General features: G+C 52.0%; 1 protein-coding gene across 3 annotated transcripts; it reads left to right on the forward strand.

The window, feature by feature from the left end:
• The first annotated feature begins 1377 nt into the window (after positions 1–1377).
• RCAN3 (RCAN family member 3) lies at positions 1378–4318 on the forward strand. 3 transcript variants are annotated; one of them, XM_054395340.1, is made up of 4 exons: positions 1378–1572; positions 2721–2894; positions 3438–3609; positions 4110–4318. In XM_054395340.1, the coding sequence occupies exons 1-4, from the start codon at positions 1378–1380 to the stop codon at positions 4316–4318; spliced, it is 750 nt and encodes a 249-aa protein (XP_054251315.1). The 3 variants fall into 3 exon arrangements, with proteins under 3 accessions (XP_054251315.1, XP_054251316.1, XP_054251317.1); XM_054395341.1 differs by having other exon boundaries at positions 3444–3609; XM_054395342.1 differs by lacking the exon at positions 3438–3609 and having other exon boundaries at positions 4110–4157.
• The last annotated feature ends 19986 nt before the right edge of the window (positions 4319–24304 follow it).

Genomic DNA, 24304 nt, shown 5'->3' on the forward strand with positions numbered 1-24304 from the left:
ACTGCAGGCACACTGTATGTCTCAGGAATTGTGCACTCCATTAATCTGATTTTCTTGATGTTTTTGCCTCCTGCTTGTCTGCTGCTTTGACTTTTGTTTCTAGAGGATGAGACTCTGACAGCCTGAACTTTTGAAAGCTCTTCATGGCATAACCAGCTTGATCAAGATTGATGTTTGTTTATATGTTACCTTATGTCCTTTAAATCTTTGAATTTACTTGCCAGCATTCCCCAACTCTCCTTTTTCTGTGCCAGTTTGCTGTCTTACATTGTTTGCAAGTCTCCTTGTTCTCTGATGTGTCAGAAACACAGGTTTTTGGAGCAGTCACCTCTGGGTTAGGTGTTTGTTGTTGTGATCCATGCCCCTCTCTAAGGGGAGTGCTTTGGGGGAGGTAGGACCAAAGCCAAGGTGAGGCTGGCATGGTGCTCTTGATTCTGTCTGCACCTACCCTGGCTTGGCTGTAGGTGTCCGTGTCCTGCTGCATGTTGAATCTGTTAGCCCAGAATTCTCTTGGAGTCTGTGCTGCCAAGCCAGATGGTGGCTTTTGTTTTTACTGTGTTGATGCATTTTCTTTTCCTTTTCTCTTTTTGCATGAATCAGCAGGTACAAAAAATGAGGGCTCCACCAGCTAGCTGTTTTCTTGCATTGTCATCCTTCTCCCTGTGATGCTAAGGAGTATTTCCTGTCAAAATGCTGAAACTTGCTGGGCTGGGACAATTTCACCAGGTCTGTGCAGGAGGTTGTGATGGTTTGAGTCCAGGTGTGACAGACAGCTGGTTCAGTTGTGTGCATGTGCACATGCTGCTTCAGCCAGCTTTTAGGTGTCCGTGCTGAGGGGTCATTGATTCAACTCATTTAAGTCAGCATCACACCCTGTGTCTGTCTCTGAGCAGTTTGTCAATACTTAAAGTAGGAACTAATTTTTTTTTCTCTTCCCTTTCACATGCTGGAAGTGTTTGGATCATAGAATGGCTTCAGTTGGAAGGGTCCTTAGAGATCATCTGGTTCCAACCCCCTCTGCCATGAGCAGGAACACCTCCCACTAGACCAGCTTGCTTTTGAGTTATTTAATAAGAAATTGCTAATAACTGAGAATGAGCTTCTAAAAGGGTATTGTAGCTCTTGATTGTGTCAGAGTAAAGGGAGCAGAAATTTTATTTACTGGCCTGAATGACTGTTATCTCCCTTTTCATGGATTGAACAGCAGAGTCTTTATTCCTGACAGCCATGGGATACAGTGCTGCTCTTTTGTGGAGGAGAGCCTTAAAGAACAGTCAAAGCAAGATGTGAGATCTTCACCTTCCCTCTTGGTTTTGTGTTTTGGCATGGCAGACCCCTGATAGAAACTGGAACACAAGGGTGTGCTTTGGGTGAAGGATGCTCAGAGACACGATGAAGTCCTGGAGTGACAGCCAGTCAGACCTCTACAGCAGTGACCAAGAAGAGGAAGAACAGATGATTTTTGGAGAAAATGAAGATGATTTGGAAGAGATGATGGATTTAAGTGACTTGCCTACCTCACTCTTTGCTTGCAGTGTTCATGAAGCTGTGTTTGAGGTACAGGAAGAAAAGGTAGGTAGAGAGAAGCATGCTGGGGGTGTAGGTTTGTAAGCACAGATACAGCTCTTAAACATTTTGTCTGGATTTTCAGTGTATTGCTGTATATTGTAATTGGGGAGGGAAAACCAACCCCGAGTATTTACCTGGCCAGCTCAGAGTGAGTATGGGTACCACAGAGCAGAGAACACTTCACTTTTCTGGCATTTGAAGTTGTTAACAAACACACAGCACATCTCCTAGGTAAACCTCTTCTCATTTATTTATTTTTCTTTTCATCCAAGGTACCAAATCCAAGGTGAGGTTTAAATCAAACCCTGAACCAAATGTTTATTTAGAAGAGTTTGCTGCTAAAAGAGCACTGTAAGATTGCAGGATGTGTGTTCTAACTTGAGTGAAGAGAACACCTTGGAACTGGCTTAAGACCTTAGAATAAACTAAATCTGATAGAGTCTGGCCCCTTCAAGCACTGGAAGGCCACCAGAAGGTCTCGCTGGAGCCTTCTCTTCCCTATACTGAACAGCCCAAACTCTCTCAGCCTGGCCTCACAGCAGAGGGGTTCTAGCCCTTGGATGATTTTTGTGGTTTCCTCTAGATCCACTCCAATATAACTGGCTCCATTTCCTAGAAATGCTGCTGTTATTTATTGAAGAGCAGGAGGATGAGATCCCATCCCCAGTAAACCACAACTTATTTCATTTTTGTGACTGTGTTGTTTTGCAGTAATAGATTTTTGTCTTTTCCACAGCAGCCTTATTCGTTCACCCTGAGAATAGTGACACTTTGGTTAAGCACTCAGTACTTTTAGTGTATCTTGTACAAAACCTGAGTGATTTAGGTGGTGGTTTTGGAGGTGTTTTGGCAGAGGTGCTGTCTAAGCACCACTCTCTTTGTTGACATCTGCACCTTCGAGTCGCTGTCACTAGGTGGCAGTTTGTATACAAAGAGTTTTAGAGGCTCGGTGTCTGTGGAATTGGGTTGGAGACAGTGAGACAAAGCAGCTTTGAGCACATATTTGCAGGTCAGGGTAACTGGGGAGAAGGGAATGTGTGGGTTTAAGGAAGTGGATGGGATTTGGGAGAGGAAAGTGAACAGCAGATGTGTTTTCCCTGAGTTAAAATGTTCATTTTGTGTTTGGAGAAATCTTTGTACTTCATCTCTAGGAACGATTTGAAGCACTGTTCACAGTCTATGATAACCAAGTGACATTCCAGCTGTTTAAAAGCTTTAGAAGAGTGAGGATAAACTTCAGCAATCCAGAGGCTGCAGCCAGAGCAAGGATAGAGCTGCATGAAACTGACTTCAATGGCAAAAAGCTGAAGCTGTACTTTGCACAGGTATTATGGAACACTGAGGTGTTGCACACATGTCCTTATTTCTCTTCTGTTCTATGTTGCCCCATGAGTTTGTGATCAACACCTGAAGCTAACCTCCAACTTCATTCTTCTGTGACTTTCCCTCACTGAGAAATTCATGCGTTAGGGACCAGTTTGGCTTTTCAACTTGAGCTTAGAGTTGCAGTTGGTCTGGAGCAGTCACTGAGTAGTGACACAAACCACCTTCCCCCGTAAGCAAAAATGTGCTGAAAGCAAAGAAGTGGCTCCAAAGATCTGTTTCTAAGAGGTTCTTTACAGGCAAGTTCTTCTTGCTGGCTTAGCAGCTTACCTGTGTCTGGTACAACTCCATGACAACACTTCCACAGGCCAGGTTCCTAACTGCAGCATCTCCCTGAGGGTTCCACAGCAAGAGAACTAAGAGAAGCTGTGCTGCTGTTACTGCTAGAGCTAGGCTGATACAGAGCCTGGCTGTGTGTTACTGGAGAAGGCTGAATAACCCAGGACTGATATTTGTCATTCTCTGTCTCCTGGTTTTTTCTTCAGATGCAGGTATCTGGTGAAATAGCTGACAAGTCCTACCTCCTTCCTCCACAACCTGTTAAGCAGTTCCTGATATCTCCCCCTGCATCTCCACCAGTTGGATGGAAACAGAGTGAAGATGCAACTCCCCTGATAAACTATGACTTGCTTTGTGCTGTCTCCAAGCTGGGACCAGGTAGAGAGATCTCCCTGCTTTTGTTGCTACTTAACTTCCAAACAACAACCAACCAAGGGAATTTATCTGCTCATCTTCTTGGGAGTAGAGTCTGAGTCTCATGTGATGTTTCTTACTTGATCCATCACTTTTTGTTACTTAATTGGTTAATTGATTGAAAGTCCAGCCCAGAACCAGCTTGTGTGGTACTAGCTCCATCACATCCACTTGCTGAATTCTGTCACAGTGTTCCAGGACAGTTCTTTTACCTCCATCCCTCTGTTCATCCCTTTAAATATCAATTAAAAGATTGATCATGTTCAGACTGCAGTGTAACAGATACAGGGCCTGTTTTAGGAGCTGTAACAGGTCTGGTGAAGTGTGGAAGTTGAGCAAATTAAAGATGAGATGGCAATAAAATGAATATTTAGTTGTGTTACTGCAGGTAGTATGGAGGTTTGGAGATAAAGTGGCTTCATGATTCTATGTTCTTAGCAAGCTTTTTGTTTGCTGCTTTGCAGGGGAAAAATATGAGCTTCATGCAGGAACAGAATCAACCCCTAGTGTAGTTGTTCATGTCTGTGAGAGTGAGACAGAAGAGGAGGATGAAATAAAAAACCCCAAACAGAAGATCCTGCAGACGAGGCGTCCAGAGCCACCCACAACAATCCTGAGTGAATCCAAAGCCTTTGATTGTAGGCTGGAGGTAGGGGGTAGGATGCATTGTTAAACTGTCTGCTGCTCCAGGTAGGATCAGAACTCAGACACTTCCTGAGTCCCTGTGTTGATGTCTGTGCTGCTGCTATATCTTCTGTATAGCGACAACAGATTTTACTTGTAGTTGTCTCTCATGTTCAAGATTTTGGATGCCAATGCTCTGAAAAGCACTTTAATTTTAGGGACTAGTCCCCCTAAGTGTAGCAAATCCACCTGACTTGAAATAGTGAGAAGTAGGAAATCTGATTGTGATTATTTTTATTTCTTTTCTTGTTTTGTTTTTTTTTTTGGGTGGTTTGTATGTTTGTTTTTTAAAGATGTTGCCCTTTCCTTTATGGTGTGCAGTGTGATGTACCAAGTGCTGAAATGTTCCCTGTCACCTTTGGATCCAAGGACATTCATTGTCTAGCAGCTAAAAGCTGATCTCTGCTGGTGCAACAGCTCCCAGTTACTAGAGCATTAAGTGCAAGTGGAACCTACTCTTTATGCTAAAAGTTCCTTCCCACCTTGCAGCTTTCTGAGGTGAAGATTCAGCTTTGCTGTTCTCAGAAATGCCAGGGACATGGGTTGGGTTTGACTTGAGGCACAAATACAGGCACGGAACTCAAGTCAAGGCCTTCTGCTGGCTACAGAGAGGAGAACATGGGAGGAAGAACCACAGGCTGCTGAGGAGCCAGGTTCCGGTCTGTCACCAGCACTGCTGCTGCTCCTGGCTGGGGGGTACACACTGATGGATACAGTGGTTTGCACTGGCACCTGATGAGGAGTGAACTGTAGCATCTAGAGATTCAGCTGTGGGCTGTGTTGTGTCTGCTCCTCTCTGAAAATACAGCAAGGTTTGTTCCTACAGTCCTAGAGATGGCCTCTGTTTATCAACAAATTCAGTGACTGTTATGTTCTCAGTTATGTTAGGAGATAAACACCATCTAGAGTGAACTTTAACTTGTGCTGCAGTCTCTTTGGTGTTGGTTTTTTTTAAGACAATCAGTTGCCTGGCTTAGCCAGTTTTTAATGCAGTTTTCAGCCCTTGTTTGCTGTTTCTCATGAAGATGTTTTCTGTGTGGCATCCTGTCTGACAGGACAGCTGCTACCTTTTGAGACCAGGATGCATCTTTTAAAACACAGATCTCTTCATTTTGTGGTATTGGGTTGAGTGTTTTAGTAGGAGGAAATCATGCCTCAGTATAAAGACACATGCTCCTGTGCTTTTATGCTGTTTTATAACCAACCTTTTTTAGTCTAGACAGATTCTTCTTTTTTCTATTTAAAAAGAAATAAAATTATTTGTGAACAAACCAGGCTGCTGATGTTCTTAGGTAGAAATCACTCAGAAATTGGCCTTTTTTCGAATTCATTTTGGTGTGTTTCAGTTCATGATGTGCTTACTGAAGATTCCAAAGTGTTTTCACTTGGTTTGATGGCAAAGAGAAAAAGTAATGGTCATGAATTTGCCATGGGCATGGCAGTTTTCAGCTCAGTGTTTTGCCAGCTCATGGTCCCTTCCTGCCACCAGCATCAAGCTGCAAAATGGGATCCTGCAGGCAGGTCCTTGTTCCAGAGGCAGGAACAGTGTATTGAAAAGGTAGGAAAATGGGGGTTTGTTCATCTGGCTTTCACAGGTGTGGTATTTCTCTAGCTCTTCATGTTAATACTTCAGTGTCTAAAGAGGTATTAAAATCACTCCCAAGTCTTACCTCTCTGTCTCACTGTTCCACCAAACCAAACAAGAAAACCCCCCTGTGTTGTCTACCAGCCTTGAGTATCTCTTAACATTCCAGAAGGTCCAGTTAGGATTTTTCCTGTGGTTGTTTATATTTTAATTGTTTCATTTCTACCCCATTGTAGAAGTTGCTGTAAGTAGGAACAAGTGGAAAAACCTTCAGAAACATTTTTTCTAAGGCAAAGCAAGCAAGTGATGTTGTCAATGTACCTCGTGTGAAGTGTTTAACAACTTGCATTCCAACATCTTCCATTGTGTAAAGACACTTAAAATAAAAACAATGCAGTGCCATTCCCCTCTGGTTTTTTAACCCTTTTCCATACTGGCCTGAGTCTGAGCTTTCTAAGGCTGTTGCATGCTTGAGCAATCGAGTGAGCAGGCCTGAGAGTTTCTGCTTTCCCTTAATCAAATTACTAGAGAAACAGTGCTGAAGAATTTGGGGATTTCAGCAGAAAAATCTTGGGAAGTTCTGGGCTGAAGAAGGGTTTTCAAGGTGGGTTTGGGTGCCTGTCACAGCAGAGGTCCATTTGGATGGAATTGGAAGTGGGAGTTTGACACCTGCTTGGTCTGGGGTTGAGGGAGAGAACGTCCTGCTTGGGGGTGCAGAATTGGTTGCAAGAAAGGTAAATCATTGCACATTGTCAAAAATTATAGAGTCACAGAATTGTTTGGGATGGAAAAGCCTTCTGGGATCATCCAGGCCAAGCAGCAACCCAACCCCACCATGGCCATCAAACCATGGCCCCAAGTGCCATGGCCACAGGGGTCTTGAACACCCCCAGGGATGGAGACTCCACCACCTCCCTGGGCAGCCTGTTCCAATCCCTGACCACTCTTGCAGGGAAGAAATTGTTCCTAATTGTTCCAACCTCAACCTCCCCTGGCACAGTTTCAGGCCATTTCCTCTCCTTCTATTGCCTGATACTCTGGAAAAGAGACCAACCTCACCTCCCTCCAACCTCCTTTCAGGAGCTGCAGAAAGCAATGAGGTCTCCCCTCAGCCTCTTCTCCACAGACTCCTTTCCAGAGGCAGGAGGTGGTCAGAGTTGCTGTCAAATGCGAGTGTAAACCAAACTGCTTTTGCCTGCAGGTTGCCCTCTGTGAGCCCGGGCAGGTTCTGGCAGTGGGTTGTGGACAGCCAGCAGAGGGAGGCTCTGAGCCCTTCTCCCCACCCGCCTCGGCACCGCAGGATTGAGTTCTGTTACAAACGCTCCCAAATCGCGTTCCTGTGCTGCCTGCTGCTGTGCTGCCGCCAAGGGGCCCCCTTGTGCAGATGGCAGGGAGAGGATCCAGCACAAGGACTGTGTCCAAGCTGGGGTCAGGGGAGCTGCAGGGAAGGAGGTGGCTCACTCCTTGCAGGTGCTGACACAGTAGATAAGGAGGAGGCAGGGCAGAGGAAAGAAAGGACATTTAAAAATGGGAAGGAAACTTGAATTTAGCCATTGTTCAAGATCAGAAGTGATTCTACTCTACTTTCCCTGTGTCCATAACCTCCAGGGTGACAGAACCTGCCTGCATCTGAATGCCAGTCAAGTTCCATTTGTTTACTCCCTGGGATGATTCAGTAGTGACCATCAGAACCTGTTTCTCTTAACCTGCTCTCAACCAAAGTACTATTTTTAGACCTAGGCATGCACAGAGGCACCAACTCAGCCCTTTCTGAGCTTGCACTTTGTGTAAATAAATACCCCAGGTTCCTCGGAAGCATTCTTCTTGAGAAGCAGCTGAGAAAATGGATGGGGCTGTGCTGTGGGCAGGCTGCTTGGGTATGCTGGAGAAAAACTCACTGGGGTGCTTTGGTTTTTCTGTTATTACAGCTAAGAATGGACTTTATTTTTGCAGCCCTCTGCTGACTGCATCTCATTCTACTTCTACCTTGTAACTGGACTGCTTCTTCCACCCAAAAAGACCTTGTGCATAAAATGTCTTTTGCTTAATTTATTCCCTGAAAGGTTCTATTTCCATTTTCGTCTGGTTTGGGATTCCTGGTTTTTTGTTTTTTTTTTTTTTTTTTAATCCCAGGACAGATTGTCTTGTGGGTCTCACCCTTACTGGCTTTTGTTGACTTGCTCTTCACTACTGGGTCCAGTTCTGGGCTCCCCAGTTCAAGGGGGACAGGGATCTGCTGGAGAGAGTCCAGCAGAGGCTGTGAAAATGATGAAGGGACTGGAACAGCTCTGCTGTGAAGAAAGACTGAGAGCCCTGGGGCTGTTCAGTCTGGAGAAGAGAAGGCTGAGAGGGATCTGATCAATGTCTATCAATATCTGAGGGGTGGGTGTCAGGATGAAGGTGCCAGGCTCTTTTGGGTGGTACCCAGTGACAGGACAAGGAACAACCAATACAATCTGGAACCCAGGAGGTTCCACCTCAACATGAGGAGGAACTTCTTTGGTGTGAGGGTGCTGGAGGCCTGGAGCAGGCTGCCCAGAGAGGTTGTGGAGTCTCCTTCTCTGGAGCCTTTCCAACCCCTCCTGGCTGTGCTCCTGTGTGAGCTGCCCTGGGTGACCCTGCCCTGGCAGGAGGATTGGACTGGGCAACTTCCAGAGCTCCTTTCCAACCACTACCATTCTGTGATTCCACCTTCCGAGGGCACACTGCTGCAGGAAGCCCCTCCTGCCCTACAGACAGCTACAACCCAGGGCAAATGTGCAGCTGGGTTTCCACTTCTCTTCCCAGAAGAGAGCCTCATGTTGGTTCTTGTTTCTGGAGGATGAGGTAGTAATTGTACAGAGCCCAACCAGCCTACAATTACCCCTCGAGAAGGTGCAGGGTGAGTAATCCCTCCTGAGATGTCACTCTCTGCTTGTAAGGAGCTGTGATATCTCCTGAGGGCTTTGGTGTGCTTGAGGCAAAAGGATGTAGCTGAAGTGGCCAATGTTGGGCTGAATAAGTGGATCTTGAAACTCACAATTCTCAAACTCTGGTGAGAAGAAGTTTCTGTGGGGTTCAGAGTAGGAACCAGTCCACCACCACCACCAGCCTGAAGCAAGACCTGTGCAAGGAGGACACAACTGTGCCTGTAGGAGGTGAGTGCTGCTTGCTTTGTCCTTGCAGGCCTCTCTGAGACCTGAGCACCAGCTTGGAAAGCCACAGCCACAGGCTCCCCTTGCTCTCTGGGGCAAGCACTTGGTGGGGCTTGGCCCCAAGGCAAGGTTGAAGTTTATGGCTGCAAGCTTAGGGCTTTGTGTGACATCTTCAGTGGCTCCCAAAGTGTCATGATCAGGGTTTGAATTTCTCCTCCAGAGCCAGCTCAGGTGGGTGGTCAGCTGGGGATGTGTTTGCTGCCCTTTCCCTGCCTCCTCCTCCAAGCCAGCTGCAGTTAGGAAAGGGGGGAACTCCCAGGTTTATGGGAGTGAGGTTCTGCTCCAGCTCCCAGCTCAAAGCACCAAGCAAAGGCATTCTGGAGCCAGGCACCTGCCTGCCAGCTCCTCTTAGGAGAAACTTCTCCAGCTTCAAAAACATTTCAAGTGTGAGAGGAAATCTTTTGCCCTCCAGATCTTTCTTTTCATCTTTCCCTCTGGCAATGAGAAGCTGCAGCAGCCCTCTCCAAGCCCTGCCTCTCTCCACCAGTGATTCATTAATAAGGTTGTTTGCTTTAGTGGGGCCTTATCAGGGCAATGCCCAGAGAGGTGCCCTGCTGGGGCTCTGCAGGGGCTGTGGTACCTGTGAGAAAGGTGCAGATCAGGCTGCTGCTGCAGGAAGCTCAGTCCTGTGGAGCTGCAGGAGAAGCTGATGTGGAGGGATGGTGCTGAGAGCAGCCCCTGGAGCTGTGCTGGGGGAGGATGCAGGAGTGGTGCACCCATCCCTGCCTGCTCTCACTGCCCCATTTCTTGCATGAAGGACCTGCTGCAATCTTCTCTTGCTCCACCTAGCTCCATCCAAGTGTTCAAAACTCCTCTTGCCCAGAGCTGCAGCCTTCCTAGAGCTGTCTCCAGGCAGAAGCTGTAAACACAGAAGAAAGAGTGGTCAGGAACTGGCACAGGCTGCCCAGGGAGGTGGTTGGAGGTGTTCAAGAAACACCACTGGGCATAGCTCTTTGAGACATGGTTTAATGGCCATGGGGGTGTAGGGTTGCTGGTTGGACTGGATGATCTTGGATACCTTTTCCAGCCCAAATGATTCTATGACCTTCGGGCACTGAGATGCCCCACGAGTCACTTTGGAGACCTCCCTGGAAGCCCAGCAGAGCCTGGCCAGGTACCAGCTGTCTCCATGGAACCCCTCAGTGGTAAAGAAGTGGAGCCCAGGGGTCAGTACCAAGAACAGGACGTGAACAGCTGCTTCGGGAAGGGCTGGGTTTGGGTTCTCCAGGAGGCGTCAGCCGCTCTCTTCGCTCCATCCCTCGGTGGTCTGTGCCGGTCAGGGCGGATCTCGCCCTCCCCAGCACTGGGCTGCGGCTTTGTTCCTTAAACTCCTCAGTTTCGGCTGGTGCCTGCCTGAGCCCTTCCTGCCTCTGTCCCCTCTGTCCCCGCATCTCCCCTTCCATCCCCCCGGTGTCTCCGGGGTGTCTCCGCCCGTGGCTGCTCCGTCTCCGGGGAGGCGGGGCCGGGGCCGGGCTGGGCGGCTCCGGGGAACCACCTGCGGCTGCTGGGCTCCGGGTACCGGCACCGCCCGGGCTTCCCCGGGCTCCTCGCAGCACAGCAGCAGCGGGACAGGACTCGGCTCCCCCGGTCCGGCTGGGGAGGGAAGGGGACGGGACGGGACGGGACGGGACGGCCCCGGCGGGGAGGAACCCGGTGCCGCCTCTGCGGGAACGCCCGGCCCGAGGATGAGCTCCTGAAGCCTGGGACCTGCAGCATCCTCCTGTGAGTAGCTTGGGCACCCCCGCGAGAGGGAGAAGCTCGCAGAGGAGTGGGCACAAAGCTCTGGTTTTTAACGGTATGGATTTAACTTTCCTGCCGCAAAGCTCCTGCGGGCAGGGAAGGGGCTGGAGGCGGTGGTTTCAGGAGGGGATACTCTGCGTTGGTGTGCGAGTCACGGGGAGACCTCAGGGAAGTCCTCTGCGTGCAGCACAGAGCTTCACCGGCGACTCAGACCAGGAGGAAACACCGAGTAAGTGTCGTCCCAAGACCGGCTGCCAAGGTGGGGCTTCAGCAGTCCTTTCACAAGCTGGGAAGCCTTCAAGGTGCAGGGACTGGAACTGATCTCTTGAGTTGTTTCCTCCCCGCAGACCATTCCGCAGGTCTGTCGCAGGTTTCTTCTCTTCCTGGCAGTGTCCTTTTATCCCTGGGGACAGGCTGGAGTTCCTGTCCTGGCTGATTCAACCCCAAATAAGACTTTAGTGGGAGGCTGTTTGTTGGTTTTCGGTTGGGTTGTTGGTTTGGGGTTTTTTTGGTGGTGGTCTTTTTCGGTGTTACCTTTTTTTGCCCTCCTGTGTAGCTTGTTTTGAGGTTTTGGCTTGGAGGTTTTTGTTTTGTTGTGGTTTGGGTTGGGTTTGGGTTTGGAGGTGGTGCTGGGGTTTGGGTTGGGGTTTTTGGTTTGGGTTTTGGTTGCAGGTTTTTTTTTTTGGTTGGTTGGATTTCATTTGGGGGTTTTGGGGTTGTTTGGAGGTTTTTCTGGGGGTTGGTTTTGTTTTCTTGTTGGTTTGGTTAATTTTGGGGGGTTGGGGTTGTTTTGGAGGCATGTGGGAGGTTTTGGTGGGGTTTTTTTTGCTGTTGGCTTGGTTTCATTTGCGTTTTCTGGGGTTGTTGGGAGGTTTGGGGGGGGTTGGTTTTGTTTTCTTGTTGGTTCGGTTAATTTTGGGGGGTTTGGAGGTTTGTGGGAGGTTTTGGTGTTTTCTTGCTGTTGGTTTGGTTTTATTTGGGTTTTTTGGGGTTGTTTGGGGGTTTGGTTTGTTTTGCCTGGGGGATTTAGGGTTTGGGGGGGTTTTTTTGGGGGCGTGTTTGGAGGTTTGTGGGAGGTTTGGTTTTTTTTTTTTTTTTGCTGTTTGGTTTTATTTTGGTTTTTTGGGGTTGTTTGGAGGTTTGTGGGGGATTTGTTTTGTTTTGTTCTTGGGGGTTTGTGGCTGGGGTTTTTTTGGGGGGTGTTTGGAGGTTTGGGTTTGGTTGGGGGTTTTTTGCTGTTTGGTTTTATTTGGGTTTTTTGGGGGTTTGGTTTTGGTTTGTTGGTGTTGGCTTGGTTAATGTGGTGGGTTTTGGGAGTTGTTTGGTGGTTTGTGGGAGGCTTTGGTGGTTTTTTGCTGTTGGTTTGGTTTCGTTTGGGTTTTTGGGGGTTGCTTGGAGGTTTGTGGGGGGCTGGGTTTGTTTTGTTCTTGGTGGTTTGGTTTTATTTGGTTTTTTCAGGGTTGTTTGGAGGTTTGTGGGGGGCTGAGTTTATTTTGTTGTTGGTTTTATTTGGTTTTTTTTGGGCAGCTGTTTGGAGGTTTGTGGGAGGTTTGTTTTTGTTGTTTTTCCCCTTTTTTGCTGCTGGTTTGGTTTTATTTGGTTTTTTGGGGGGGTTGTTTGGAGGTTTGGTTTTGTTGTTGGTAGTTTGGTTTCATTTGGGTTTTTTGGGGTTCTTTGGAGGTTTGGTTTGGTTCTGTTGTTGGTAGTTTTGTTTTCTTTGGGTTTCTTGGGGTTGTTTGGAGGTTTGGTTTGGTTTTGTTGTTGGTAGTTTGGTTTCATTTGGGTTTTTTGGGGTTGTTTGGAGGTTTGGTTTTATTTGGGTTCTTTGGGGTTGGCTGTTTGGAGGCTTGTGGTGGGTTTTGTTTGTTTGTTGTTGGTTTGGTTTTATTTGGCTTTTGTGGGAGAGTTCTTTGTTTGGTGTTTTGCTGTTTGAGGTTTTTGATTCTGTTTGGGTTTGTTTTGGGTTTTTTTTTTTTCTTTCTGCTGAGCCTGGCTGCTAGAAAGGAGCTGTCAGACCAATTGTTTAAGCTGAAAAGAGGAGCTTGGAGCATTGTCTGGCAGCTCAGCCACGTCTCCAGCACTCAACAAAACCATCCTGGGTCTCACTTGGGACCCTGCTGAAGCTGCTGACAGGTTTGAAGCTCTGATTTTTGGGGTGTTGTGCCAATTAATGTGCTTGATGCCCCGGGAAGCCCAGTGCTGTGTGCACAGCTTTCACTGATGGGATGCATTGTGCTGGGTGGAGAGGTCGATTTAGGGATCAGGAGACAAAGGCAGAGCAGCACTCAGTGGCTTCATGGCCCCATAAGACTCATTGTGGACAGGGCCAGGTTAGACACCAAGGGCTCTGAGCACGGAGATGGAGCATGGCAGTGCCTCTGTGTTTGTCTGCAGGGCTCTTGGGCCAGGGGAAAGTGCCTCATGGGCTCCCCAAGTCTCCCTGGGCAGCACCTGAAGAAACCTGGCAAGAGCAGCACAAGAGGAGCTGCACTTCCCTGCTGCACACAGAATTCTCTCTCTGTTTGCTTAGTGCATTGCAAAACGAAGGGTATGGAGCACACAGAGGCTCTCACAGCACTTCTGAGGTTCACACTGTGCTGGCAGAACAGCTTCAGAGGCAGAGGAGCCAGGCCAGTAGCTGAGGAGCAGGTTGTACCACACGCTGAGCTGGGCAGGCAGAAGACAACAGTCCTGAAACTCCAGGCCACAGCTGGCAGGGGACTTGGCTCCCTTCTTGGCAGTGATTCATGGAGGCTTCCTGTCCAGTCTTGCTCCTATCTGTCTGTTGCTACTGCAAACATGACTTTTATCAGTTACACTAAATTCTTCTGCTTGCTTATGGCAACAAACAGAGAATCAGTCAGGATTTAGTGCACAAAGGAGCTGGAGGAGCCCAGGAGTGAGTTGCTTGAGTGCCTACAGAGGTCTCAGATCAGCATCCACTGTGCTCATGGAGTAAATCCATCAATGCTGAACACCCTGTGGGGTGCTGGCACCTGCCCCAGGCAGCTCCTGCTCCCCAGGGTGGTCTCTCACCAGCTGGGTTCTCATCTCTTTGTGCCAGGCAGGGATCAGTGTCACTGAAGTGCAGCTGTGCTGGGAGGAGGGTTGGTCATGGAGAGCCAGGAAGCCCTGCTGGGCATGTGGGAGAGGGAGAAAAATGTAGTGGGGGTGATTGTGCTGCTTTGAGGGAGAGAGGCAGAGGAGCTGGGAAGGGCAGCCCAGAGCTATGGTGTTCCACAGGCCTCCTGCAGGGAGAGGTGATCTGTGTGAGGCAAGAATGGAGATCACAGAGGAGGAAAGCAAGAGAAAAAAACAACACTGCTGGGATGTCTGAGTCATGCAGTTTCCCAGTGACATACATAGCTTAATGTTTGCACAACCACCTCCATGGAGCAACACTTCTAAGCTCATTCCAGGGGCCCTGGAGTCGGGGTGCTCCTGTACCACCAGCTGCTCAGGGCCAGCTACCAGCTGGGGATGCTCCTGCCCAGCCATGGCAGAGTGGCTGAGTGAGTGCAGAGGAAGGAGGGCTCTGCCTTAGGGATGGAGCCAGCCCCCCAGGAGCAAGCACACCCCTGAGCCCACCCCTGGGCCAGCAGCACTCAGCTGTGGGCTTGCACAGAAGGTGCTTTTTGGTGGGGTTTTGGCAGTGGAGGGGAAAGGAGCCCATGGATTGCACTGGGGGCTTGGGCTGCCCATCCTCTGCTGAGTGCTGCAGCCTTGTGTGCTCCATGACAGCTTTGTGTGTGCTGCTGCTTGGAGCAGGATGGAGAACCAAAGAATGCCTTGGAAAGACAAAATTTTGTGTTTGTTTACTAGCCTGTAGCAGCAGCCTCCAGACTCTTGACCTAGCAAGAGCAGTTGTGTCTAGCAAAGCAAAGCCAACCCCCCTTGTGCCAGGAAACAGGAGCTGGGCTGCTCCCTGTGCAGAGCTGGGCTCTGACAGCAGAAGCAGCTTGGAGGCTGAACTCACTCCAGCCTGCTGCAGGTCACAGGGTGAGCCCTGGGAGTCAGCTCCATCCCATGGGAATCCTGGTGTCAGGTGAATCCAGGAGCTGTTAGATCGATCTGGTGCTGCTGGGCAGAGGCAGGGGGCCCTGAAGGCACATCTGGGGTTGCCTTCCTCCTTGGTGGACAGAGGCAAGGAGCCCTGAAGGCACATCTGGGGTTGCCTTCCTCCCTGGTGGACAGAGGCAAGGAGCCCTGAAGGCACATCTGGGGTTGCCTTCCTCCCTGGTGGACAGAGGCAGGGGGCCCTGAAGGCACATCTGGGGTTGCCTTCCTCCCTGGTGGTGTTGCTGGCAGCTCCCTGTCGTTGGCTAACACCTGGAGCATTGTGACCAGGTCTGGGCTCCCCTGCTCCAGAGGGGCTGGGAACTGCTGGAGAGAGTCCAGTGGGGGCTATGAGGATGCTGAAGGGACTGAAACACCTCTGTGGGGAGGAAGGGCTGAGAGCCAGGGGCTGTGGAGCCTGGAGAAGAGCAGCCCCAGAGGGGCTCTGGTTACAAACAGCTGAAGGGTGGGGGGCAAGGGGAAGGGAGCAGGCTCTGCCCAGTGGTGCCCTGTAATGGGACCAGGGGCAATGGGCACAGACTGGGGTGGAAGGGACCTCCAAAGCTCACCTGGCTCCTGTGGCCCTAATCTGCTGGCCAGTGTGGACTGAGGGCTGTGCCACAAAGCCTCTGAGTGCTGCCAGGCTCCGAGTTCAATGCTTTGTGCTGCTTCATTTCCCTGCTTGCCACCTGAGAGCACACAGGGCTGGTTTCTGGCACTTGTCACCTTGACTCTCCCCCTCCCTCCCCCATGAGTCATTCATCCAGGTGCCTGCAGGTATTTTGCTTCTTTCTGAATCAATCTCATTTTTTTCCCCTGGGTAATATTTAACTGCTCATTACACCTCCTCCCCCCCTACACCCCCCCTTGAGTGCTCCCAGGAGCTGTGTGGGACCTGAGCAGCCTGCACTGGGGAGAGCTGCCTCACTGCAAGCAGAGAGCCTGGGCTGGGGCATGCCTGGGGAGCTCCTGTCCTGCTCTGCACCTGCTGCAGCAGCCAGCACCTCCTGCTTGGTCAGGGATCAGAGCAGGCTGCCCAGGGAGGTGGTGGAGTCCCCATGCCTGGAGGTGCTCAGGACCCCTGTGGCCATGGCACTGGGGCAGTGGTCTGATGGCCACGGTGGGGTTGGGTTGGTGGCCATGGTGGGGTTGGGTTGGTGGCCACGGTGGGGGTGGGTTGGTGGCCATGGTGGGAGTGAGTTGGTGGCCATGGTGGGGGTGGGTTGCTGGCCATGGTGGGAGTGGGTTGCTGGCCATGGTGGGAGTGGGTTGGTGGCCATGGTGGGAGTGAGTTGCTGCTTGGCCTGGATGATCCCAGAAGGGTTTTCACCCCAAACACCTCTGTGGCTCTAGGTGCTGAGTGTTCCAGACTCTCCTCACCCTTACTGCACAGAATTTCTTCCTCATCTCCAGTCCCAATCTGCCCTCCTGGACATTCAATCCATTCCCTCTCATCCTAGAGCTTACAACCCTTGTGGAAAGTCCTTCCTGTAGGGCAGTGCCCAGGCAGTGCAGCTCTCCTCCTCCTCCTCCTCCTCCTCCTCCTCCTCCTCCCCCCTGTCCTGAGAAGGTGGATCCTGTGAGACTTCTCATGTGCCAGCTCTTGACTGCACCACTTCTGGCTGGTCCATTTGGCACCTCCTGGGTGCAGAGTCAGAGGTGGAGAATGCAGCAGAAGAGCCTCAGAAGAGCCTTCTCACAGCAAGCAGAGCAAGCTGCCAAGAGAAGAGCCCTCCTGGAAGCAAGGCCAGACCTCAGCTGCCAGAATGCTCCCAGGGTTCTCTTGATGCCTGATCTGTCACTTGCAGGTTGCATGTAAATGGCAGTTGGGGTTTAAAAAACCTCTTCTTGCAGTCTGCTCTGAAGTGAATCAAGTCAGATCTAAGGAATGAAGTGACTCCAGCTCCTGCAAACAGAGCTCTTGGGCCCAAGAGGTTTATTGCATGTGGCTTGTAAAGAGCTGGACTGCCTCACAGCACCCCGAGCAGTTCTGTTCTTTTGGATGATCAGAGAACCAGAGAGTTCTTTGGGCTGTAGAAGCCCTCTGAGGTCATCCAGTCCAAGCTCCCACCCAGCCCCATCTTGGCCATCAGGTGCCATGGCCACAGGGTTCTTGCACCCCTCCAGGGCTGGGACTCCAGCACCTCCCTGGGCAGCCTGTGCCATCCTTGACTCTGCAAAATCACCCCAGAGGGAGGAACCTGCCCTGGCCCTTCCCCACTCATGGGGACCCAAGGAGAGCCCAGGAGGTGACTTCTGCTCTTCCCAGAGCCTGGGGAGTTTCCAGCTTCAGCACTGTTCAGAGTTCCTGGCTGGAGGGAGTTTTCTTCCTCCCAGCTCCCAGGATTCTGCCTGGAAACTTAGACAAGAGTGGGGGAAAGCCCAGGAGCTGTAGATGGCAGAGAGGACAAAAGAAAGAGAGGATTAGGGGCTGTGAAAAAGACAAACCACAGGCAGCAGAGCTCCACCTGACAGCCTCCCCCTGCAGCCTTCCCTGACCCAGCTGCAGGCTGCATTTGAGCAGTGCAAGCTTTGAGCTGCTGAGCTTCAGCAGTGTGCTGGTGGCACAGTGGAATTCTGCCATTTTCAGCTCAAATCCAGGACAAATCTTTCACAGCAGCCAGGCAAAGCTCCTGAGCCCAGAGTGCCTCAGACCCTGGCCTGAAGCAGTGGGAAAATACCTCTGGCTGGTTTTGCCTCTCCAGCCTGGCTGGTCCCACTCCCTGGAGGATCTGGAGAGCTTTTGTGGTCTGAGTGCACTTGGAAGATGGTGGAGCTGCTGAGTTCCCAGGATTGGTTGTGCTCACCCAGAGGAGGAGGAGGAGGAGGAATGTGTGTGGCCCAGCTCTTGAAGGCACACAAGCAGCTCACAGTCTGGTTTAGACACTGCTCCAGGGCAAGTCAAGCACCAAGTTCTGCTTCATCGTTCCCTGGCTTTTGAAATGAGCTCTCTGGGGACCTGTCCTCAGCTCCTGTCCTCTGTGTGAGCTGAGGGAGCCTGCAGGAAGGCTGCAGAGGGAGAAGAGAAGACTCCAGGGGGACCTCAGAGCTGCCTGCCAGGACCTGAAGGAAGGCTGCAGAGGGACTTTCCATGAGGGTGTGCAAGACAGGCCAAGGGGGAATGGTTTGAAGCTGAGGCAGAGCAGGGTTAGACTGGAGCTGAGGAAGAAGTTCTGCAGCAGGAGGGTGGTGAGAGTCTGGAACAGGCTGCCCAGGGAGGCTGTGGATGCCTCCTGCCTGGGGGTGCTCAGGGCCAGGCTGGATGAGGCCTTGAGCAGCTGAGTGTAGCTGAGAGGTGTCCCTGGGCATGGTGGGGAGGTTGGAGCAGAGGAGCTCTGAGGTCCCTTCCAGCCTGAGCCATTCCAGGATGCTCTCAAGACAAAAGTCATGCAGGCAGAACTCCTGTTTGGTTTGGTTTGGGGTTTGGTTTGGTTTTTGGTTTGGTTTGGTTTGAGTTTGGGGTTGGTTTTTTTCCTCTCTTGGTGAGCAGAGCTGCCTGCACTTCGACTTTCTCTGCCTTGCCAAGGAACTGAAGTGCTCTGAATGTGTTTTCACAACAGCTCAACCTGGAGAGCTCCTGCCAGAGCCCTCAGACCAAAGCTTGCACACAGCTGCTGCTCTGCCAGCAGGGCTCCCAGGAGCACACAGGCTCCACACAGGGCAGGTTTGTTTGCCTGGGGCCAGGCTGCTGCCTTAGCTCCTGCTAACCAGTTGGAGCTGGGTTGGTTTTTTCCTCCTTCCTCCCTCTTTACAGCCTCACAAGGTAGCTTCAGGCACGTTCAGGTCCAGCTGAGGCACACTGTGTTCCTGCTGCCCTCTGAAAGGACCTGCAGCACTCAGAGGGGTTCTGCTTCTCACAGCTCCTGATCAGTTCTCAGGCTGAGAGTTGGGGCTGTTCAGCCTGGGGAAGAGAAGGCTCCAGGGGGACCTTAGAGCAGCCTCCCAGTACATGCAGGAGGCTGCAGGAGAGCTGGGGAGGGACTTCTGACAAGGGCTGGGAGTGATAGGATGAGAGGGAATGGATTGAAGCTTGAGGAGGGGAGATTCAGGTTGGAGATGAGGGAGAAATTCTTGCCTGGGAGGCTGGGGAGACACTGGAACAGGCTGCCCAGGGAGGCTGGGGATGCCTCCACCCTGGAGATGTTCCAGGCCAGGCTGAGATGAAGCCCTGAGCTCTAGTGGGAGATGTCCCTGCCCATGGCAGGGGCTTGGAACTGGATGACCATTAAGAGGTGGTTGAAGCTCCATCCCTGGAGGTGTTTAAGGCCAGGCTGGATGAGGCTCTGGCCAGCCTGATCCAGTGGGAGGTGTCCCTGCCCATGGCAGGGGGGTTGGAACTGGATGATCCTGGTGGCCCCTTCCAGCCCTGACTGAATCTATGAATCCCTTCCAACCCAACCCATGCCATGGATCTCTGACATTCCTGCTTCTCCTGGCCCCTGTCTGTTCTTCTGCTGCTGCTGGAGGGTGAATGCAGGAGCAAGAGGCTGGCTCTCCAAGTCCAACTCTGGTGGGGAAAAAAACCCTCAAACAACTCTTTCTGATCCCTGTCCCCCACCTCCCACACCTCTGCTGTGATTGCCAGGTGCTGCTAGAGCTGCTTGAGAGAGGAGCTCTGTGCCTCATCTCCTCCCTCTGCCTGCAGCTCAGGGCAGGAAGGGCTGCAGGAGGAAGAGCTGCAGGAGGAAAGGCTGCAGGAGGAGGAAGAGCTGCAGGAGGAAAGGCTGCAGGAGGAGGAAAGGCTGCAGGAGGAGGAAGGGCTGCAGGAGGAGGAAGGGCTGCAGGAGGAGGAGGAAGGGCTGCAGGAGGAGGAAAGGCTGCAGGAGGAGGAAAGGCTGCAGGAGGAGGAAAGGCTGCAGGAGGAGGAGGAAGGGCTGCAGGAGGAGGAGGAAGGGCTGCAGGAGGAGGAAAGGCTGCAGGAGGAGGAGGAAGGGCTGCAGGAGGAGGAGGAAGGGCTGCAGGAGGAGGAGGAAGGGCTGCAGGAGGAGGAAGGGCTGCAGGAAGGGAGGCTCAATGTGAGCATTGGTGCCCCACTGCCAGAACAACCTCCAGGCTGTATCTGCAAAGCTGTTTGCAGTGGAAACCTGCCCAAAGCTGCACTCCAGAGAAACATTTCCAGCTCTGGGGGATGCAGAGAGAGGCAGCACTGTGTGCCCCCCACCCCTGGGCTGGAGGGGCTGGGGGGACCTAGTGGCTCTGGCAGGTGGGGAGGGCTGCCCAGTGTGTGTCACAGAGAAAGAATTTCCTCTGCTTGCAGGACCAAAGTCCACTTCTTCTCCCCTGCCCTGCAGCTTTCATTGAGCACTCTTGGGGTTTCCAGATGTGGTTTTTTTTCCCTAGCCAGAGTAGGACCCAGCCTGCAGCATCCCAAAAAGCCTCTTCAGCCTCTGCTTGGCAGTGGCACAACCTCCACCAAGGTGGTTTCAAGTGGGGGGGTGTGGGGAAGCAGGGGGGACAGAGCTGTTGGCTGAGCCCTGGGTGCCTCTCTCAGCTTCCTGCTGCTCTGCTCCCCAGCAGCCTGAGCAACCTGGAAAGGCAAAAGAGCTCTTTCAGGGGGGAAAAAGCTGAAGAGCTGCAGCTGGTGATGGTGTGCTGAATGAGCTTGGCCTGGCTGAACAAAGGCCTCATTGAGGCAGAGCAGAGAGCCTCACTCACAAGCTGCAGGCAGGGGGAAGCTTTTTGCTGTTTTAAAGGAAAAGAAAAAGAAAAAAACTTTATTAACCTGAGGGGATCAAAGCCTCTGAGGGATCCAGCATGCAGCCCTGATCCTTCACAGCCAGGCAGGCATTGATATTTCCCTCCCAGCTGCTTGCTGGTGTCCTGCAGGAGTGGGCAGGGATTGGCACAGGCTGCCCAGGGAGGTGGTGGAGTCTCCCCCCCTGGAGGTGTTCAAGACCCCTGTGGCCATGGCACTGTGGGCTATGGCTTGGTGGTTTATTGTTGGCCTCAGTGACCTCAGAGGGATTTTCCAACCCAAACAATTCCATGCTTCTGTATCCTCCTTTACCCTGTTCCCCCTGAGCTGTGCATGCAGTGGGGCTGAGGGGCAGATGGCAGCACAGTTGGCACTGGCTTCAGCAGGAGCACATTTCCCTCCTCCCTCAGCCTGCACTCAGGAGGCTCTGAGTCTCTCCTGGGCAGTTGGCTGAGGACCACTGTCAAGTTTTGCTTCCTGGCTGATGAATTCCCTTTTCCTTCTTCCCCTCCTGCAGCTGACCCAAGATGACCACAGCCCCAGCCCTGCTCAGCAGCACCCAGGCCTCAGCAAACCTCACCACAGAGTCTCAAGAGCAAAGCCTCTACCAAAGTAAGGCAAGCAGAAGGGTGGTGCCTGTTGAAGTGGACCTTGGACTCAGCAAACTTCAAGGAGCCCAACAACAACTTTGTAAATCAGACTTCTCTTTCCCTCCCCTCCCTGCCAGGCTCTGGAGCAATAGTTGCTGCCATCGTGGTTGGAGTCATTGTTGTCTTCACAGTGGTCCTGCTCATACTGAAAGCATACAACAGGTATGTGGCCAAGCTCCTGTGCCTCACTGAGGTGGGAGGAGGAACCAGAAAGCACTTCCAGCTGATTTTCCAGTGCTTGCTCCTGAACGTTTCCAGGAGAATCCGAAGGATAACCTGCTGGAAGTGTCCCCATAAGCCTTACAACTTGCTAGGAAGCAAAAAGGCTTCCTTGAGGGAGGCTTCCTGGTGAGGGGTTCCTGATGGAGGCTTCCCAGTGGAGAGTTCCTGATGGAGGGTCCTTGAGGGAGGGTTCCCAATGGAGAATTCCTGATGGAGGATCCTTGATGGAGGCTTCCTGATGGAGGGTCCTTGAGGGAGGGTTCCCAATGGAGAGTTCCTGATGGAGGATCCTTGATGGAGGCTTCCCAGTGGAACAGGCTGAGGTGAAAATGGGCTTCATGGAGCAGCCAAGGTGAGCCCATGGCAGCACAAAGTTCTGCTGAGCCCAGCCAAGGGGCAGCAGTCACACCAGGCAGGAAAGCATCCTCCAGAGCAGGAGAAGGAAGAGGAGCAGGGTCAGGAGGAGCCCCAGCAGGAAGCTGTAGCAGGAGGCTTCCCTCTCCTCAGCAAACTCCTCCCTTTATCCCAAGTGTGGTGGTCCTGCTCTGGGATGCACCTGGAGCCAACTTGCTCCTGGCTGACTCCAGACTGCTGGTGGCCTGCAGCCTGTGGCTCTGCCCCAGCAAACCCAGGAGAGGATGAAATCCTGCTCTGTCCTGACTCTGCAGGAGCTGCTTGGCAGAAGCTTCCCAAGGGGAGGGACCACAGCAGCTGGCAGCTCTGGTGACAACCTCCTTCCCTTCACAGGCACACCAGAGTGAGGAGGGAGCTGGAACCCAAGGGCACCAAAGCAGCAATGCCAGGGCAGGGCAGCAGCCTGGCTCAGCACCCTACAGTGACTTTCATTCCTGTGGACATCCACATGCAGCACAGGTAACTGCTGGGAGAGGAGATGGAATTCCTCTTGTCATGGACCTGGGACTCCTCAGCAGAGCAGTGCTGTGTTTGGAAGAGCCAGGAGCAGCCTGGAACCCATCGGGCTGTGGGAGGACAAAGGAAAGCTCTGGACCCTCTTGGTGTGGCTGAAAGCTGCTGGTGGAGGTGCACAACCCCCCAGAGAGGCAAGAAACCTCCTGGCAGGGCTCTGGGGATGGAGAGACTGAACCCATCCAGCACGTTCCCTGGGAGAAACAAGGCAGAGCCATGCTTGGTGGAGCTGTGCCTTGGAGAGGTGAAGCCTTTCCTGTTCCCTCATGACTGATGGCAAAAACCTGGCAGGAGGATTGGGCTGGGCAAGCTTCCAGCTCAGCCTGGCCCTGCCTCTCTCATGGTTGAAGTGAAACAGGTCTGTAGTTTATTTTCTACATGGTGGACAGCACAGGAAGGAGCAGAACTGTCTTGGTCTCCACTCATGGTCATGGTTCTGTCCCCACACAGGTTTGGGTGGAGATAAAAGAGAGGGGGGAAAAAAAACCCCACAACAAAACCTTTTCATTTTGAAGTCTTTGGAGAATATAAACTTGGCCACATGGCCACTTCCAAATGGATTCAGTGTCTGAGAGGCTTCACTCACCCCCAGAACTGCTTTGGGTGTGTTGCTGGAGCTGTTTGGATATTTCCTTAGTCAAATCTGAGTTTGTAGTCAGATCTTTAGCTCAAAAAGCAAGGCTGGGAAGGTGGCAGCAAGGAAGGCTGGGAAGCAGCACAAAGCAGTCCAAGCTCTCCCCAGCTCCTGCACACAGCTCACCTCCTGGATGCTTTTGTTCCCCTGAGCTATTTTTAGCCCTTTATGTCCTTCCAGAAAGCCACCCAGAGTGATGCTGCTCTGCCAGTGGGCGTGGAGCAATGAAAGGCAGAAATTCCCAGGGATGTTCCCAGCCCACTGAAGGGGAACAAGCAGCTGCATTGTCAGCTGCTCAGTGGCTGATTGTCTGCTCTGTGCCTATCAAAAAGCAGGCCTGGAGCAGTGGCTGACAGGACAGCCAGGCAGGGTGAGGAAGAAGCTGAGGAGCTCAAGAGAAATATGTGAGGCTCTGAGAAGCAGCTCAGAATCATCTGGGGAGGCTGCACCCAGAGACTGAGGCAGTTTTGGGGCCCTCACTAAAAGAAGGGACCAGAGAAGGGCCCTGGAGCTGGTGAGGGTCTGGAGAACAGGGCTGGTGAGGAGCAGCTGGGGGAGCTGGGGGCGTTTGGGCTCCAGGAGCACCTCAGAGCTGCCTGCCAGGACCTGAAGGAAGGCTGCAGAGGGACTTTCCATGAGGGTGTCCAAGACAGGCCAAGGGGGAATGGTTTGAAGCTGAGGCAGAGCAGGGTTAGACTGGAGCTGAGGAAGAAGTTCTTCAGCATGAGGGTGGTGAGACTCTGGCACAGGCTGCCCAGGGAGGCTGTGGATGCCTCCTGCCTGGGGGTGCTCAGGACCAGGCTGGATGAGGCCTTGAGCAGCTGAGTGTAGCTGAGAGGTGTCCCTGGGCATGGTGGGGAGGTTGGAGCAGAGGAGCTCTGAGGTCCCTTCCAGCCTGAGCCATTCCAGGATGCTGTGATCTACTTCTAGCACATTTGGTCACCTTCCCAGTTCCAGAACAGTGCAGTGCACTTTGTTTGACTGGGGCAGAGTAAGCAGTTCTGGGCTGGTGGAACTGCTGCTGCTGGCAGCAGCATCACAGCTGGGACCAGGCTGGGTCTGAAACACCCAAACCCTGCTGCTGGCACAGCCTGGGAGGCCTCTCAACCATTCCAACTCCTGTCAGCAAAACCCAGAGCTTGTGCTGACCAAGCACAATCACACTCTCAAGAAACACAAATCCCTGTTTTTAACACTGCACTGCCCCAGTGACGCCTGAGAAATTCCCTATGGATTTAGCAGCTTTCCAGGAACAGCCTCCTTCAGCATTGA

Source organism: Indicator indicator, chromosome 33, assembly GCF_027791375.1.
Source record: "Indicator indicator isolate 239-I01 chromosome 33, UM_Iind_1.1, whole genome shotgun sequence".
In the NCBI taxonomy this organism is placed as follows: domain Eukaryota; kingdom Metazoa; phylum Chordata; class Aves; order Piciformes; family Indicatoridae; genus Indicator; species Indicator indicator.

What these genes read in the sequence shown, in the direction of transcription:
- RCAN3 (XM_054395340.1), top strand. Translation starts at nt 1,378, where the DNA reads ATGCTCAGAGACACGATGAAGTCCTGGAGTGACAGCCAGTCAGACCTC. An exon ending in TTGAGGTACAGGAAGAAAAG is followed by an intron (nt 1,573 to 2,720) that starts GTAGGTAGAGAG and finishes CTTCATCTCTAG; the next exon opens with GAACGATTTGAAGCACTGTT. An exon ending in TGTCTCCAAGCTGGGACCAG is followed by an intron (nt 3,610 to 4,109) that starts GTAGAGAGATCT and finishes GCTGCTTTGCAG; the next exon opens with GGGAAAAATATGAGCTTCAT.